The sequence below is a fragment of the Gaeumannomyces tritici genome (assembly GCF_000145635.1).
Source record: "Gaeumannomyces tritici R3-111a-1 unplaced genomic scaffold supercont2.6, whole genome shotgun sequence".
NCBI classification, from domain to species: domain Eukaryota; kingdom Fungi; phylum Ascomycota; class Sordariomycetes; order Magnaporthales; family Magnaporthaceae; genus Gaeumannomyces; species Gaeumannomyces tritici.
Genome location: NW_008804550.1, coordinates 299,448 through 315,327, shown reverse-complemented (window position 1 = coordinate 315,327; position 15,880 = coordinate 299,448). Strand labels below are relative to the sequence as shown.

Genomic DNA, 15,880 nt, shown 5'->3' with positions numbered 1-15,880 from the left:
CGCACGTGCGGGTATGGCGTCTTCGGGCTTGTAGCGTAGCAACTTGGCGGGGAGCAAAAATTTATGCTGTGGCCTGTTTTCATATCAAACAACTGATGAAGCCGCCGCCAAGCCGGCAAAAGATTGGGATCGGTGAGGCTCGAACTCACGACCTTAGGATTGCCCTTGTTCAGGTCATACGGTGCATTTCGGGTTGAAATAACCTATATGAGACCTACGCGCTAGCCAACTGCGCCACGATCCCTGTGGAACTCTTTTTGTTGGGGTGCGGCCACGGTGGGGAGGAATATATCGGACGGAAGCTTGTGGGCGGTAGAGATGGCGTGTGGGGTGAGCCGTGTTGGTGCACTGGTGGGGGAGGGTAACGGGTGCGGGACCATGCGTCATCGCGCCTCGGCCCGGGTGTCGACATTATATTGGGAAGCGAATAGCGAATAAACAAACTAGATAAGGAGGAGCCAGACGGGGAGGAACCAGGCAGAGATGCTATCGACTCCTCGGCCGGACGTTTATGCCATCGTGTGGTATCTCGCGTCGCTATGGGCTCCAGTTGCCAATGTTGCGGCCCACCCGGTTCCGCATTGCTGCTGGAAGCAGGCTATCCACGTTATGTGCGACTGAATTCGGTGTACCGGCAGCATTTTTTTGGGGCTGGCTAGGCGGGCGGCGGAGTCGATGGCGAACAGCTAGCCTGAGTTCGTCTCGCTGTAGTAGCTGGATATGGTGGCAGCGTCATTAACGGTGCGAGGCCCTTGCCCGAAGATGTCTCCGAGGGTAACATGTTGTCTAAAAGGGGCATTTATGGCTAGCAACGCTAGCAAATGGAAGCTGAAGGGGAGGTAATATGCTCGGGTGTCTGGAATACACGGGACACATGCTCGCCACATGCCAATGGGGGAGCCCAGTCAGCCGGTAGCTTGTCAGTAAAGTACAGCTCGTCGGGATCGACGCCGTCAATTTCGTCTCTGATGTCTGGTTGAAGCTTGCGAATCGGCAGTTGCATGGAAAAAAGGTGGTCTTGGTCGGGATACTCGCTCGTACTCTCTAGGTCTGGGAATGGGAATTCAAGACGACCGGTGGAGAGTCATGTTGTTGATTTGGTGATGAGGTTAGGGAGCGAGAAACGGCTCTCGGTGGGAATCTGGAGAAGGTGGCCTGTCGTCAGACCCGCATTCTCGTCTTCGATTGATCATATTTCTAAGCCTGGGGACAAGAGCTCAGCAGAGGCTTGCAGAGGCTAGCTGACCGATCCTCTTTTCCCCTTGCTTGGACGGGGACTGTGGAAGGGCATGATACCGGAGATGGCTAGGAGGTTGTTGCCCTTTGTGCTGACGACGCCGTAAATGTCGAGGGCCGGCTGGCCGGCGGTACCCCATGACCACGATACGTCTGATGACACCCAAGGGCGCGATGGTCGCAGCCATCTCTGTCACGGTAAGGAGTAGAACGGAGATGGCCACGAGAAAAGCAGGATAGTGTTTTGCGCTGCTCGGCCTCCTCCATGTCCCCAGCGTCGGATTGTACTTTGGATCGCGTTGACGGCCGTCTCCAGCGTGAAGATGAGAAGGGCGGTGTCGCCGACGACGTCCGGACATCACCGGGATAAAGGGTTAGAACGTACCCTGCAAACGGTAGATATATCTAGGCTTCCGTGTTGCAGAACTCCTTTTTGTTTGACAGATCCGTAGGTGGGTGATGAAGTTCATCTGCAGAAAGGAGGGCCACCGTAAGATTTTATATACTTTATTTCTGCGTTTAACTGTTGCCAGGTAGCGGGCTTTGGACAAAGACAGATGCCCCAACCCCAAAACCGGGAAGGATGAGCGGAAGGAGCTGAACAAGCAGCTCTCCAAGGCCAAGGGGAGGGGCGAAAGCCCACGCCGTGATTCACCACGGCATCTGATGCGATCCCTTGGACCACAAGGCCCCTACCTAGCTCACTACCCAGCCGTCTACACACCTCACACAACCTGCCTGACCTTGCCCGTCTCGACCTCGTATACCCAACCCGTGATGGGTATGCCGTCGAGCACGGCCGCGTTCCCCTTGAGGAAGGCCACGTCGTCCCGGACGGCCTGCTCGAGGTCGGCAAAGTCGAGAAAGTCGAGCCCCTCGACGGCGGCGGCGGCGTCCCCGCCGCGCTGGTCCCTCAGCAGGGCGCGGGCGGCGTCGCCGGTAAAGGTCAGCATGCCGCAGCCCGTGTGCTTGACGACCAGGACCTCGCGCGTGCCCAGCAGCAGCTGCGATATGACGACGGACCGCAGCGCGTCGCGGGCCGACCCGCCGGCGTTGCGCACCACGTGCGCGTCGCCGAGCGAGATGCCGAAGGCGGCATGGCTGTCGATGCGGGCGTCCATGCAGGTCACTGTTTTGCAAGGGGGGATGTTTAGTTGGTGCTTGGTGGGTGGTGTTGATGGAGGCCTTGGTAGGGAGGGGATATTTACCGATGAGGTATTTCTTTGCAGGAGGGAGGGCGAGGTCGCCTTGGGTAAAGTCCTTGGCGTAGGCTTCATTCTTCTCGACGAGGTTCTGCTGGATGGGGGTAGCCATGATGCTGGGGCTTAGACTTTGCTGCGTGGGGGTTTGGCGTGTGGTGATTTCAGGGGCTTCTGTAGGGAATGCCAGGGATGGTACTGATGGCAAAGTTGGAATTGTGCAGCAGAAAAGATGGCATTCTGCGACTTATATACACGACCAAAGCCACCCAGGGCTGAAACGAGCTGTCTGAGGCTCCAACTCCGAGTTCCAAGGTGGAAACGAGCGGCCTTAAGCGTTGTTATCGTGCCAAGACCGATGATGATGGGTTACGGGGTTCGAGTCCCGCACAGGGGTTCGCTCGGCGTTCGATCAGCAGCCAGGGATTAGCAGCTAGGGATTATTCGACAGCGAGCGAACACCCCAAACCCCGTATCGCCATCTTACACGCAAAGCACGCCACAGGCAGCCAGTCCCGATGCTGCGGGATCTGAGGGCCGTGGGTTTCTGTGCCGTCGCAGCCTCCTTTGCAGCTAGCCGCTCTTCTCTTTATTGACAGGCCCCTTCTCAAGCACGGCGAGGGCGTCCACCGAGTGACCGCAATGCCTCAGTCAGCGGCAAGAGTCGCGTCGATGCGCTCGTGTGGGGACTCAAAGCCCTGCTCCCTCAAGGTGCGGCGGCGGGGGATCACGGGAGCTTTGACCTTGGCGACGACCCCTTTCTGCGAGCGCAAATTGGTAGAGGCAATTGTTTGTCGGGTGGTTTTGATGTGATTGGTGAAGCATCATGAGGTGATGGCAGCGGCCAATTGTCGGCTGAGGTTACAGGGGATTTGGTGGGCGAGTGGCGTGATGGGTGCATTATAGTTTGACGGGAAACTGAACTGACAGTTCCAGCGAATAAATGATAAATGCCACCAAGCTAAGTGCACCTACTATCGCACTTTACTACAACGCTTTACTACCCTCATCGCCTCGACCACTACTCTAGGAGCTCCCAAGAGGCAAGCCATGCCAAGCAGGCGCCTCATCGCCAGAGCAGTGACAGCAATCCTCACCTTCATCGTCTTGCCCTTTGCCGCCGTCCACTACTACCACCAGACATACGCCCCCCAGACAGGCATGATGAGCGCCGTCCCCAAGCCCGCCGCCCAGCACCAGATCGTCGTGGTCGGCGCGGGGCTGGCCGGCCTGGCTGCCGCCCACGCCGCGCTGACGGCGAGCCCGACGGCGTCGGTGCTGCTGCTCGAGCGCGCCGCCAAGCCAGGCGGCAACAGCATTAAGGCCTCGAGCGGCATCAACGGCGTGCCCACGCGCTTCCAGAAGCCTGGCCTGGACTCGGCCGACCGCTTCCGCGACGACACGACCCGCTCCGCCGGCGCCCGCCTCCTCGCCTCCTCGGCCACCACCGCCGAGGCCGGTCTCGCCCGCCCCGCCCGCGAGGCCCTGATCGCCCGCCTGGCCGACCGGTCCGCCGACGCCGTGCACTGGCTGCACGACACGGTCGGCGTCGACCTGTCCGTCGTCGCGCAGCTAGGCGGCCACTCGGCCGCTCGCACCCACCGCGGCGCCGGCAAAACACCGCCCGGCTTTGCCATTATCAGCGCCCTGTTGGCCCAGCTCAACGACGGCCTTGGCAAGGGCCGGTTTGAGCTGCGGACTGGCTGCGAGGTAACCAGGCTCCTGACCCCGTCCGAGGGACCCCGCCGCGTGGGCGGCGTCGAGTTCTCGTGCGCCGCCGCCGACGGCGACGGCGACAGCAAAAGCAGCGGCAGCAGCACCGCCGAGGCCGCCGGCCCCGTCGTCTTCGCGACGGGCGGGTTCGCGGGGGATGCGGGAGGGCTGCTGGCGCGGCACCGGCCGGACCTGGGCCCGCTGCCGTCGACCAACGACGCGGCGGCGGCCGTCGGGCTCGCCGTGCTGGCGCGCGACGCGGCCGCGGCCATGGTGGACATGGACAGCGTCCAGGTGCACCCGACGGGCTTCGTCGACCCCGCGCGCCCGGCGGCGCCCGTCAAGATCCTGGCCGCCGAGCTGCTGCGCGGCGAGGGCGGCATCCTGCTCCGGGGCGGGGCGCGCTTCGTCAACGAGATGGAGACGCGCGAGCACGTCAGCGCCGCCGTCATGGCAGCCCCGGCTGCCGTGGACGAGCGGGCGGCGGCCGCGGACGGGGGAGAGGCGCCGCCGAGGCAGTGGGACGTGCAGCTGCTGCTGGACCCGGGCGCGTGCGAGGCCTCGGCCAGCCATATCGGCTTCTACGTGTTTAAAGGGCTGATGAGGAAGCAAAAGGTGCGGGACCTCGACGAAGCCACGCGCCGGGCCGTCCGCGACTACGGCGACGTCGTGGCCGGGCGGAAGGCCGACCCGTTCGGGCGGACCGCGTTTGGGCACTGGAGGCTCGGGGCGGGCGGCGAGGGGGAGAGCGATTACGAGGACGCCGAGGTGTGCGTCGGGAGGGTCACGCCCATCACGCACTTCACCATGGGCGGAGCGGCCATCAACGACAGGGCGCAGGTGCTCGGGGCCGCCGGGGCGCCCGTCGAGGGCCTCTGGGCCGCCGGCGAGGTCACGGGCGGGCTACACGGGGACAACCGGCTGGGAGGGTCGTCGCTGCTGGAGTGTGTGGTATTTGGACGCGTCGCCGGCGAGGAGGCGGCTCGCTATGTGCAGTCTATCTAGGAGGGACGTTAGATTTATAGCAGAAGCTTGAGATGATACCTGACCGAAGTACCCTGCCTTCTTTTACTGGCTGCCATCCTGTATTTGCTGCACACCCTGCACCATAATGCCCTATAAGAAATATGTGTTCCTAACAGCCCGCGGCTGAGCTTTTTATAGCATATTACATCTGGCAGTTCCCAGGTGACGGACCCCCAATTCATGCGTTTTCCCGATCCGTCTTGTGCGCCGCAGCGTGCGCCGCCCTCGCGCTCCGACCCTTTTCGGACCAGGGGAAGTGGAAGACGGGGATGAGGAAGAGCGAGTTGCTGAAGACATTCGCGTGTTAGTGAATGGACATGGGACGAAAGGCAACAAGGGGAGAAAACAAAAAAAAAAAAACACACCTGTGGTCCGCAATACCAGCAAACGCGTTGTACCACGCTAGGAACGCCGCCAGCATGCCAAACGCCCCGCCGGCCCTCTCGAGCGAGCGGCCGAGGCCGGCGCTGCCTGCGCCGAGGGCGTACTGCTCGCAGGCCAGCAGCAGAAAGGCCATGTCGAGCGTGAAGAAGAGCAGGAAGAACATGACGGTCGAGCGGAGCGTGCATAGCAGCAGCACCGTCGTGAAGACGAACCAGCCCGTCAGGAAGATGCCCAGGGCGTCGTGCCCGCCCCCCGCCCCGCCCCCGCCTCCGCGTACGGCCCGCCTTCGCCGACCGTGTTCCAGGCCGGCGTCAGCATGACGCCGTAGGCGATCCAGAAGCCGCCGTACGACGACAGCGCCGTGGCGCCAAAGGTGTTGCCGACCGCCATCTCCCACATGCCCGCCAGCAGCTGCACGAGCCCGCCGTAGCCGAGCGCGAGCGGCACCACGATGTCGGGCGCGCTCAGCCCCCTGGCGCCCAGGTGCACGGCCGAGAGCACAAAGGTGGTCAGCGCGAACGCCGACAGGCCCAGGGGCGCCGGGTTGCCGAAGCGGCGGTCGTCGACGGCCCGGAACAGGCCCGGCTGGAACTCGCCGCCAAAGGCGGGCAGGCGCCCGTCCGCCGCGTGGCGGTGGACGTGGGCATTGGGGTTGTGGCCGTACTCGAACTGCGTCGTGTTGCCAGAGGACGAGCTGGGCCGGTGTCGTTGGGCGTAGCCGGCCGGGTCCAGGCTTGGACGCTGCTGGGACGGGCCGGCGCCGTAGCTGGGGTACTGCTGCTGCTGCTGCTGCTGCTGCTGCTGCTGCTGCTGGGGATGCATCAGGGGGTTGGGCGGATCGGCTGGTGAGGCGTGCGCCACGGCGGGCTTGTCCTCGTTCACAGAAGGGTCTCTTTGGAGAGGATTGGGCTCCATGGTGCTTGTTCTGATATATGCCTCTGACTTGTTTTCTGCCCTGTCGGAGATGGGTCGTATACCCGAACCGCTAGTCAAGACGATGCGGGGATGAGAAGATGGGGAGACGAGTCACAAGGTGCAGGGAAGTGATACACGGGGCTGAGGAAGAGGGACAGAAGACTTTTTTGCAGAATAACCACACGGAAAAAGTGACAGGGGAAAATGGCTGGATGTGCGAGGTGTATTTTAAGCTCGTTGGGGTCGAGCCGAGCAGCCTTGGTATATGGAGATGGATGACGCCACCAAGACGGCGTTGCATGTTGTAAACAACACCATGGACGGAGTCAGAACAGGGCTCGGTCATGTCCGTCGGCCGGTTGGGCCTGGACGCTCAACTCACTCGTGGGCTGTTGCGGCTCACCCGTCACCTGACGGCATCCCGAATCGGCATCTCTCGCCTCGGTACTTTCCACTTATCTCCTCGCTAAGAGTTTTTTCTCTTCTCCGTCGTTCAACTTGTCACGCCTTCTCCATACCGAGCGCTAGCGTAGAACCTGCTGTGACCGGAGAAACCAAGCCGTTTAGCCTGTTCCCGATAGATTCAACCTTCCCAAGACGACATGCCGTCCTAGCAGCCGGACCCTGGACAAGGAATCGTGAACATGACGAACAGAACATTGTTGACGCAACCGATAAAAATGACTGCGATTCCTGTGACCAAAAGCATGCATCCTCATGCAAGCAAGACGAAGATGCTGCTCATCCATCTTCAAACACAAAACTCCAATGGCATACATTGGATGATATGAGCCCCAGTGCCAGAGCACGATCCCTCTCACCCAACTTCCCAATTCAGGATCCGGCGAAGAAATCATCTAATGTTCCCCACAATGACCGCGACTCGGTGGCCCTGGCCCTAGCACCTATCTGGCTTGTTCGTTTTCCCCAAATACGAAGGACACAAGAAAGAAAAAGGGCGGTTAAAAATCTCGCGCAAACACGTCACAGTCACACTCACCCACACACCCCTGGCCTGCTCAGGAAATGCTTACGTCGAGCCGCAGTGGATCCTCCCGAGGGCCGCACACACAACTACCAGAGAGGTGCCGGGCAGCCGAAGCCGATCATGCTTGGCATGCAAGCCCCCAGCCACTCCTGATCCAGGGACGGGGGTGGTTGGCTGGTCGTGTTGCTTCTGTGGACCTCCCCTATTTTACATCATGTCATGATGGATTATTTGCCCATTCGTCTCTGCCTGTCCCCATTGGCGTCTCTCATTCTACTATGTAGTAGAAACATTCCATCATGTTGGGGCGGCAGTCGGCTGAAAAGGCCGTGGTGTCCATCTCTTTGTAACAGACGACACCCATGTCTTGCTCCTCGCATTTTTGCACCCTTAGTCGCCTGGCCTCCGCCTCTTCTTGCTACATACAGATCGGCCCGAGCATGCGAGAATCAGCTGATAGTGAAAATCTGGCCGTGCATTGGCAATGTCTATATCGTCGCCTATCTCACTTCTATCTATGCCACCCCTCTTCCACATTACGTGCCCAGACCGCGTTGAGTGACGTCGTGAGCGCTTGGCTGGGTATACGCACCATTCATCCTCACCCCTTTCTCCCCTATCCCTCAAACGAGTGTGTCAAAAAGGCTCAGTGGCCTCAGTAAGCCCATATCATGACTATGACATATCCTATGACCGTCCAATAAAAAGCAGAAACTAAACAGGCCCTAGCTAAAAATCATTGAGCAAACACTCTTCCTCAAAGCTCTGTAAATACTCGTCCTTCATCAAGATATCATGGGCGATGGGGCCTAACAGACGAAAGGCTGCTGTGCGCATCCGAAAATGGGCAATGTAAACGAAAAAGAGCAAAGGCAGAGGCTCATGATTTGAGAGCGCTGACCGGGCAGTGTTGTTCCGTCAAGGCTGTGCATCCGCGTTGGTCGACTCGCTACGTCGGCGCGGAAGTCTCCTCCTGCGAGCCCCCGGTCGATCGACCGGGTCAGAGCTATGCGCGCTCTCCTCGTCAACCGCCGAACTATCGCTTTCTTGGCCTCCGCCCTTGGGCTGGTCCGGGTTCTCGTTGGATCCGTCGACATCTCCTTTGCTCGTGCGACCATAGAACGGAGTGCCCAGGAAAGGAAGGACTTGAGGATTTCCTGGAAGAGCGCCGCCCGAGACAGGCCCTGAAGGCGGATTGTTGACAATCGGAGGATTGCCGATGACAACAACGCCGCCGCCGGCTGGTGCACCAGAGGTCGTCACCGCTGGCAGTGCCGGTCCTGGCATGGTGGGAAGAACAGGGAGAGCAGTGGCCACAGCAGAGACAAATGACCTGATATCGCTCGTCAGGCTCATGAGTCCATTGTCGACGATGGAAGCAGAACCGGCGAGGCCTGCTGGGACACGAGACAAGATGTCCGACTCGATAGCGGCCGCCTTTGAGACAACCACCTCCACCATCGAGGCAACCGTCGAGATGAGAGCGGCCGTGTCGATAGAGACGGGCAACGAAGGAGCAGGCGGCGGCCAAGCGAAGACGGGCACCGTCATGGGGATCACCGTCTGCCGGAGACCGCCAATGTGAACCGACGTCTCTGGCGTTCCCGGAGGGGGGTCTGTGAGCACAAACTCGGGCTGTCTCACTTCGACGTTACCGTCCGAAGTATAGACGGCAAGGGCCCATGATCCGCCGCAGCTATCATGACCGTCGCCTGTGCAGGGCGTCTTGCAGGCCGAATCGTCAATCAAGTACGTGTTGAACAACCAGTTGTCGCACCAGCACTCGGCTCCGTTCTCAGTACCAGCCACCTTGAAACCAGCCTCGAGGCAGAAGTCAAGGCAGATGGAATTTGTCATGGTATGGTCCGGTGGCACAGCAGTGAAATTGAAGCCGCCAAGTGCTCGCTCGGGTGTGTCGAGGTAGCAGCCAGCATACCTGCCGTTGGGTAGGGCCAAGGTCGGTTGCACCGACGGTGCTGCCGACGAGGACGTCGACGAGCCACGAGGGACAGACGATGCAGGGCAGACGTTGATGATCTGGGCGCTCGAGGTCTGCACCGGTGCACAGAACCAACCGCCAGTGCAATCCTCGCAAGGCCAGCCAAAGCCGCACGGGCAGGCTTGCGCCGGCACCTGCTTGGGGGGACAAAACCAGCCGTCTTTGCAGGAAGAGCACGTGTAGCCCTGGCCCGGACACGGGCCAAGGGCAGGGTCGAAAGGCGGCAGCTCAGGGGGACAGTTGCAGGCGGCGGCCGGGCAGGACGGACACGGCGGCGGGTCCGGGCACCCAACAGGAGTTGAAGATCTGATGCTTTGTTAGTACTCTATGTGCGGCAACCGGGACAAGAAGGACAGGCTGCTTACATGGTTGCAGGGCATGATGTGACCACCTGTGTCACTGTGACCGCGCTGGCTGGTGCCGAAGGAGCCAGTGGCCGAGTCGGGATGATGGGCAATGGAAGTGAAGTCGACAGCGGTGCCGCGGCGGAAACAACAGCCAGCGGTGGAGTGCCAGCAACGGGGGCACTTGGTGCAGAGGACGAACCCGGAGCTGCTACAGACGGAAGTAATGCAGCTCCATTGGTAGGGAGGGCCATGCCTGCGCTGGATGCCATGCTTTTGAGACTGTTCGCCGCAGCCAGTGTTGGGAGCAGGGCCGAGCCGGCCGAATCAGTGAGAGTCGCCAGGAGGTTGACAGGCGTGGTGACGACAACTGCAAGTGCTCCCTGTGTCGCCAGAGAGGCATCCGAGTTGGAAAATGTTACCTGCGAGCAGGGGATTTGCAGAATGCCAGAAACTGCCCCAATCTGCTCAACCGTGCAGACCAGGTTGTCGACAACCTGGGCGACACCGCTCAGTGTGTCTTCAAGCGCGTCCACGACACCATTGATGGCGTTCGGGAGGACCGCGTCTAGGGGAAGGGCACCGAGGCTGCCATGGACAGCCTCAACTGTGTCCAGAATCTCCCCAGGCAATGCCTTGACAAGGTTGGTGATGTTGCTGAGAATGCTGAGGTCCGGCAGGGGCACACCAAGACCCGCCAGGGCGCCGTCCGCGAGGTTCTCAACAACACCGTCAACTGTGTTGGCCACACCGCCGACCACGCCATTGAGCTCTTTCCCGACGTTCTCCACGACGCTGCCGACCTCGTCTAGGATAGCCGTGACAACCTTGAGCGGGTCCTCGAGCTGGAGGGCTTCGGATGCGGCATTCAAAATACCATCCACGCCTGGAATGGGAATGGCCACATCTGCTGGGATGGGCAAGATATTGTTGACGGCTCCGATAACTCCAGCCACGATCCCGGTCTGAGGGTTGAGAATGTCGTCCACCAAGCCGCCGAGTCCGCCGAGGAGACCGAGCTTAGGCCGTGAGCCCCCAGTGGAAGCACCAGCTCCAGCAGAACCCGCAGCAGGAGCAGGAACCGGCAAGGCGGCTGGAAGGCCAGGCAGGGGAGCTGGAAGAGGCAGAGGCGCACCCACGAGGCCGCCACTGCCATCTGAGCCAGGGACCGGGGCCACAGGCGGCAAGACTGGGAGTGGGGCAGGAAGAGCAGGCAGCCCTGGCACAAGTCCACCAAGAATGCCTCCCGAGGCCGGGGCGGCAGGCGCTGGAGCCACAGGAGGCAGGGCGGCAACAGGAGGCGCAGCAGTGGCAACGGCAGGCTTGGGAGCGCCGCCGCCGAGGATGGTCTTGAGGATGCCGCCGAGGGGAGGGATGGCGTCTGCGTCGACAACCGCCACGTCAACCTGCGGCTTGGGATTCGGACCAGTAGCCGAGCGGGCGTCAACCGAAGGCCGATTCTCAGAGGGAATATGCGGTGTCTGAGGCTGCGGCTTGTGCTGCTGCTCTTGAGCTGCCACGAGTTGACCGATGCTGACCGTCTCGAGGAAGACGCCTGCGAGCAGAGCCACTACGCAGACCACGACGGCCAGCGCCGGTCTCTTGAAGGACTGAAACTTGTCCCGCCCGCGCATCTTGGCGTGCTTGGGATGCAGAGGCCCTGGAGGTTTGGCGACTGGCTCGTGTCTAACCGACAGGGGCAGGCTCAAGGGACAGTGGAGAGGGATGGCGGTTAGATGAGATTCCCTCGAGCGGCTCTTGGAACGGTCCTAAAAAGAAGAGGCTATGTAGAGCAGCCAAAAGGGCTTCCAAAAATAAGGCAAGATGGACTGGAAGGCGACTATGAAGTCGGGTGAGGTGGAGGAGACGAGGGGAGAGAAGAGAGGATGGATGGGTGAAGAGACAGAAGAAAGGTCGGAGCCGCGAGCGAGGTATTTAAAGGTGCCTTGTTCCAGAGCTCGTGGCTCCTGCACGCCTTCCCCAAGAGACAGAACCGAGTCGGCCGCGGTTGCATCGTGAATGCTTAAACAACCAGAAGCTCCCCATGCTCCTGCCGCGGGACATCAGTCAGCCCGCTATCGCCAGCTTCAGGAAGGCACTGGGGCTGAAGGAAGGAGGCGAGGAGGACCCATGCGTCTTGAGACCCTGCTCTATCGTGGATGTTTTAATCCTCTCTCCTGGAAGGCGCAGAATTATGACGCCAACGGCCGAAGCCCACGTCCGGGAATTAGCAACCACCCCGCTGGCTCTATCCCGCACTATGCGAGCCCAAGACTCGGCGTGTCTGCATTGCTTGAGTTATGATTCCATAGCAATCAGCACCCGGGCTAGCCGACCTGACCTCCCAACGGGCCGCTTCGGCAAACAGTTCCGTCATTCCAGAGCCTTTATCGAACCGCTCCATCATGTCACAGTGTGTTTCATTCAGGCCATAACTGCTAGTATTTTCCATGACCCTGGGTAAATGCCCATCCGTAACCCATGCAGAAAGAAATCAAAGTTCAAGACGCCCCGACGACCGCAAGCCTCAACCCATCGTCAAAGAAACATCCTAGTAGCGCTTGCCGTCCCTCAGACTGTCGGCAAACTCCTCCAGAGGGCTCCGGATGAGCTTGGTCTCCTTCCACAGCTCGGGGGTCAGGAAACCGTAAGTGTTGGAAACGGCGGCGAAAGTAGCCTTGAGGGTGTTCTCGAGGGTCTTGGTCGAGCCGGACGACGAGGTGTAGGCATCCTCGATACCGGCAAGCTGGAGGAGACGCTTGACGGCGGGCGAGGCGACCAGGGAGGTACCACGGGGAGCGGGAATGAGCTGTGGCGGTCGAGCGACAAGGTCAGCAAACACTCCCTCCCAAAGTAACCACAGCTGGAACAGACGGAGCCCAAAACTTACGCGGACGGTGACGGAACCGCACTTGCCGCTCTCCTTGATGGGAAGCGAGTGCGGAAGACCAAGGTTGGTACCCCAGAAACCACGACGGACGGGGATGACGCTGAGCTTGGCGATGATGATGGCGGCACGGATGGCAGTGGCGACCTCCTTGGAGGTCTTGATGCCCAGTCCAACGTGGCCCTCCGAGTCACCAATGATGACGATGGCCTTGAAGCGCGTGCGCTGACCGGCACGGGTCTGCTTCTGGACGGGCTTGATCTGTATTTGGGACAAAACGGGGCTTGTCAGCGACGCTGTCTGAAAATGGAGTCTGCTCGCCGAACGGCAGCAGCCCCGTCGCAGCCACCACGGCAGCTCCCACTGCGCATGGCGCCTCCCACAAACAAACGCACCTTCATGACCTCGTCCTTGAGTTTGGGCAGGAAGAAGTCGACAATCTGGTACTCCTTGATGGGCAGCGAGTGCAGGTAGATCTCCTCCATGCTCTTGATCTTGCCGGCCTTGACCAGACGGCCCAGCTTGGTGACGGGCTGCCACTCCTTCTCGTCGTTCTTACCGCCGCGACGGCCGCGGCCACGTCCACGTCCACGGCCGCGGTCACCACGTCCGCGGTCGCCGCCACGGTCGCCACGCGAGGCGAAACCACCGCCACGGGGTGCTGCGTCAGCCATTGTCGGGTAGGATCTGGTCTGGGGGATGCGAGTCGGCGCTGGTGGTGCTGTCGCGGGCGGGAGGGTGTCGTGTCGGCCGGTTGGTCGAAATGGATGTGCTGTGCTCTTTTGGTGGTGGTGAGGAAGTCGTCCAACGCCCAATATCTCCTTCCACTTTTTTGCGCCGGGTGGGGTTTCGTGGTGCCCTCTACAAAATTCTGGTGGTAAAGGGTGGGCTGCTCCCCTACCCAGCGAAGCCCTAAAAGTTGCGGCCTTTCATGTCAGGCATCAAGGCAAAGCGACCCCCACTTTATGGAGACTGTGGGGGGAGACATGGGTTTGATCACATGACACCTCAACGGCGTTGGAACCCATGGAGTTCTCTCAAGACAATTTCCTGCCGTCGCCGCGTGCTTTTCCAATGTCATATCTGCTCCCAAGACAGTCGCATCCAACCCAACCTGTTGCATAACGGTGTTATAGAAAGGACTAATAATGATCCTCAATCGCCAGAGTCCCTATCTTGGTGATGAGGAACTCGTCCACGGCCACATCCTTGCCGCTCTCCTTCCCGTGCCCGCTGTCCTTGATGCCTCCGAATGGCGCCTCGGTGGCGGAGCTGTTGCCCGCGTTCTGCACGAAATGTCAACCACAAATCTGACTGGCTCCGTGAATGCAGGGGATGCTTACCAGGCCGATCATGCCGGCCTCTAGCCGCTCAAACATTCTCCACAGGCGGTCGACGTTCTTTGTGAAGACGTAGCTGGCCAGACCCATGCTCGTGTCGTTTGCGCGCCTCACGACCTCGTCCTCAGTCTCGAACCGACACAGGCCGAGCACCGGCGAGAAGACCTCGTCGCGGCACATGGCCATGCCGTCCGTCAGGCCCGTCATGATCGTGGGCGACATGAAGTAGCCGCCCCCATCGCTGGCGCGCCTGCCGTTGCCCAGCACGGCCTTGGCCCCTTTGGAGACGGCGTCGTCGAAGAGCTCCTCGGCCTTGTCGAGCCCCCTGGGCGTCGTTACAGGCCCCAGCGTGCAGCCTTCCTCCATGCCGTGGTCCATCTTGAGCGCCAAGGTACGCTCGACGAGCGCCTTGACGAAGGCGTCGTGGATGCCGCTCTGGACGTAGACCCTGTTGGCGGACACGCACGCCTGGCCCGCGTGCCGCCACTTGAGCGCCATAAGCTGTGAAAGTGCCTGGTCCAGACTCGCGTCATCGAACACGATAAAGGGGCAGTTGCCGCCTAGCTCCAGCGTCGTCTTCTTGAGGTTGCGCGCGCACAGCCCGGCTATTATCTTGCCGACGCGCGTGCTCCCCGTAAAAGTGACCTTCTTGACCAGCGGGTGCAGGCAGAGCGATTCGGCGACAGCGGGCGTGTTCTCAAGGCTGGTGCTCAGCACGTTGAGCGCCCCAGGCGGGAAACCGGCCTTGGAGGCCAAGCGGGCGATGCAGACGGCCGTGACGGGCGTCTCGGGCGATGTCTTGACGACCATGGTGCAGCCCGCCGCAAGCGCGGCGCTCGCCTTTCGCAGGACCAGCGCGACCGGGAAGTTCCACGGCACGAGGGCCGCGCAAGTGCCGATGGGCTGCTTGATGAGCAGGCCCCGGCGGCCCGGGACGGCCGAGGTGAAGGTCGTGCCCTGCACGCGGTCCGCCTCGCCCGTGAACCACCACGTGAACGAGGTCGCATAGTCCAGCTCGCCGTAGGCCTCGGCCAACGGCTTCCCGGTCTCGTGGACCAGTATCTTGGCGAGATCGTCGCGGGCGCCAACGATCAGCGAGTGCCACCTCGAGAGGGCCTGGGCTCGCTGTCGGGGCGTCCACTTTGAGTAGGCCTGGAAGGCGATGTTCGCGGTGGCCACGGCTTGGTCGACATCGTCGGGAATGCTGTCCGGGCACGAGGCCCAGGACCTCCCAGTGCCGGGGTCTATAACATCGAACCGCTTGTTGGATACAGATGGCACTAACTCGCCATTGATGTAATTCCCGAATTGGATGAGGTCAGGGTCGGAGAGGGCGAAGGGAAGGCCTGCATGCTTGCCTGTCGACGCCATGCCGAGGAGTTGTGTCCGCTGAACAAACTACACCAAGGTACCCAGTGTAAGTTGATTAAGTCTGAAATATAGACATTAGTCTGCTCTAATATGTTGCGTTTGGTCCTGACGGGAACCTGAACCCCCAGTCTCGAGTTTGGGGAGCCCCAGGGGCAGCCATTCACCCCGAAATCGGAACGCTGGACAGAGCTTGAGTCCCACCCCCGCACTTTTCACTCCTGACAGGGGCTATTATGCAGCATGGAGGGATCAAAACGAAGAGCTACAGCAGGAGTACGGATGCTTGGTCATCTTCTACCCAAACCCTGGCCCGGCTGCCTCACAGGCCGTTGAGAGGACTGTGGTGAGGGCATTCCAGGTGACCAACTCCCTACCGCGTCGGGGAAGCCCGTTGGACCGGCCGGACGATGACCCTGCCAGGAATATGTTGGGTTCTCAAGCTACTTTCCAGCGAAACTGGCGTCTAGGATGTTTTGTC

General features: G+C 60.8%; 7 protein-coding genes and 1 non-coding gene across 8 annotated transcripts; 2 read left to right on the top strand and 6 right to left on the bottom strand.

The window, feature by feature from the left end:
• Positions 1-124: 124 nt before the first annotated feature.
• On the bottom strand, positions 125-244 carry GGTG_20208. The gene has a single exon. It is a non-coding gene; the product is annotated as a tRNA-Met (tRNA).
• A 1,130-nt stretch (positions 245-1,374) lies between these two features.
• Positions 1,375-1,606, top strand: GGTG_10460 (hypothetical protein; the record flags this gene model as incomplete). Its single annotated transcript, XM_009228333.1, has 2 exons — positions 1,375-1,434; positions 1,472-1,606. 2 exons carry the CDS (start codon positions 1,375-1,377, stop codon positions 1,604-1,606), a joined length of 195 nt encoding a protein of 64 aa, XP_009226597.1.
• A 355-nt stretch (positions 1,607-1,961) lies between these two features.
• On the bottom strand, positions 1,962-2,550 carry GGTG_10459 (hypothetical protein; the record flags this gene model as incomplete). Its single annotated transcript, XM_009228332.1, has 2 exons — positions 1,962-2,365; positions 2,445-2,550. The coding sequence occupies 2 exons, from the start codon at positions 2,548-2,550 to the stop codon at positions 1,962-1,964; spliced, it is 510 nt and encodes a 169-aa protein (XP_009226596.1).
• A 790-nt stretch (positions 2,551-3,340) lies between these two features.
• Positions 3,341-5,254, top strand: GGTG_10458 (hypothetical protein). Its single transcript, XM_009228331.1, has one exon. It carries the CDS (start codon positions 3,486-3,488, stop codon positions 5,151-5,153), a length of 1,668 nt encoding a protein of 555 aa, XP_009226595.1. The 5' UTR covers positions 3,341-3,485; the 3' UTR covers positions 5,154-5,254.
• A 98-nt stretch (positions 5,255-5,352) lies between these two features.
• Positions 5,353-6,473, bottom strand: GGTG_10457 (hypothetical protein; the record flags this gene model as incomplete). The annotated part of the gene is made up of 3 exons (XM_009228330.1): positions 5,353-5,461; positions 5,540-5,661; positions 5,853-6,473. 3 exons carry the CDS (start codon positions 6,471-6,473, stop codon positions 5,353-5,355), a joined length of 852 nt encoding a protein of 283 aa, XP_009226594.1.
• Positions 6,474-7,920: 1,447 nt separating this feature from the next.
• On the bottom strand, positions 7,921-12,222 carry GGTG_10456 (hypothetical protein). Its single transcript, XM_009228329.1, has 2 exons — positions 9,826-12,222; positions 7,921-9,766 (listed from the first exon to the last, which is right to left on the bottom strand). Exons 1-2 carry the CDS (start codon positions 11,436-11,438, stop codon positions 8,380-8,382), a joined length of 3,000 nt encoding a protein of 999 aa, XP_009226593.1. The 5' UTR covers positions 11,439-12,222; the 3' UTR covers positions 7,921-8,379.
• On the bottom strand, positions 12,208-13,542 carry GGTG_10455 (30S ribosomal protein S5). The gene is made up of 3 exons (XM_009228328.1): positions 13,087-13,542; positions 12,695-12,952; positions 12,208-12,613 (listed from the first exon to the last, which is right to left on the bottom strand). Exons 1-3 carry the CDS (start codon positions 13,363-13,365, stop codon positions 12,356-12,358), a joined length of 795 nt encoding a protein of 264 aa, XP_009226592.1. The 5' UTR covers positions 13,366-13,542; the 3' UTR covers positions 12,208-12,355.
• Positions 13,543-13,666: 124 nt separating this feature from the next.
• On the bottom strand, positions 13,667-15,642 carry GGTG_10454 (hypothetical protein). Its single transcript, XM_009228327.1, has 2 exons — positions 14,035-15,642; positions 13,667-13,977 (listed from the first exon to the last, which is right to left on the bottom strand). The coding sequence occupies exons 1-2, from the start codon at positions 15,400-15,402 to the stop codon at positions 13,834-13,836; spliced, it is 1,512 nt and encodes a 503-aa protein (XP_009226591.1). The 5' UTR covers positions 15,403-15,642; the 3' UTR covers positions 13,667-13,833.
• Positions 15,643-15,880: the final 238 nt, after the last annotated feature.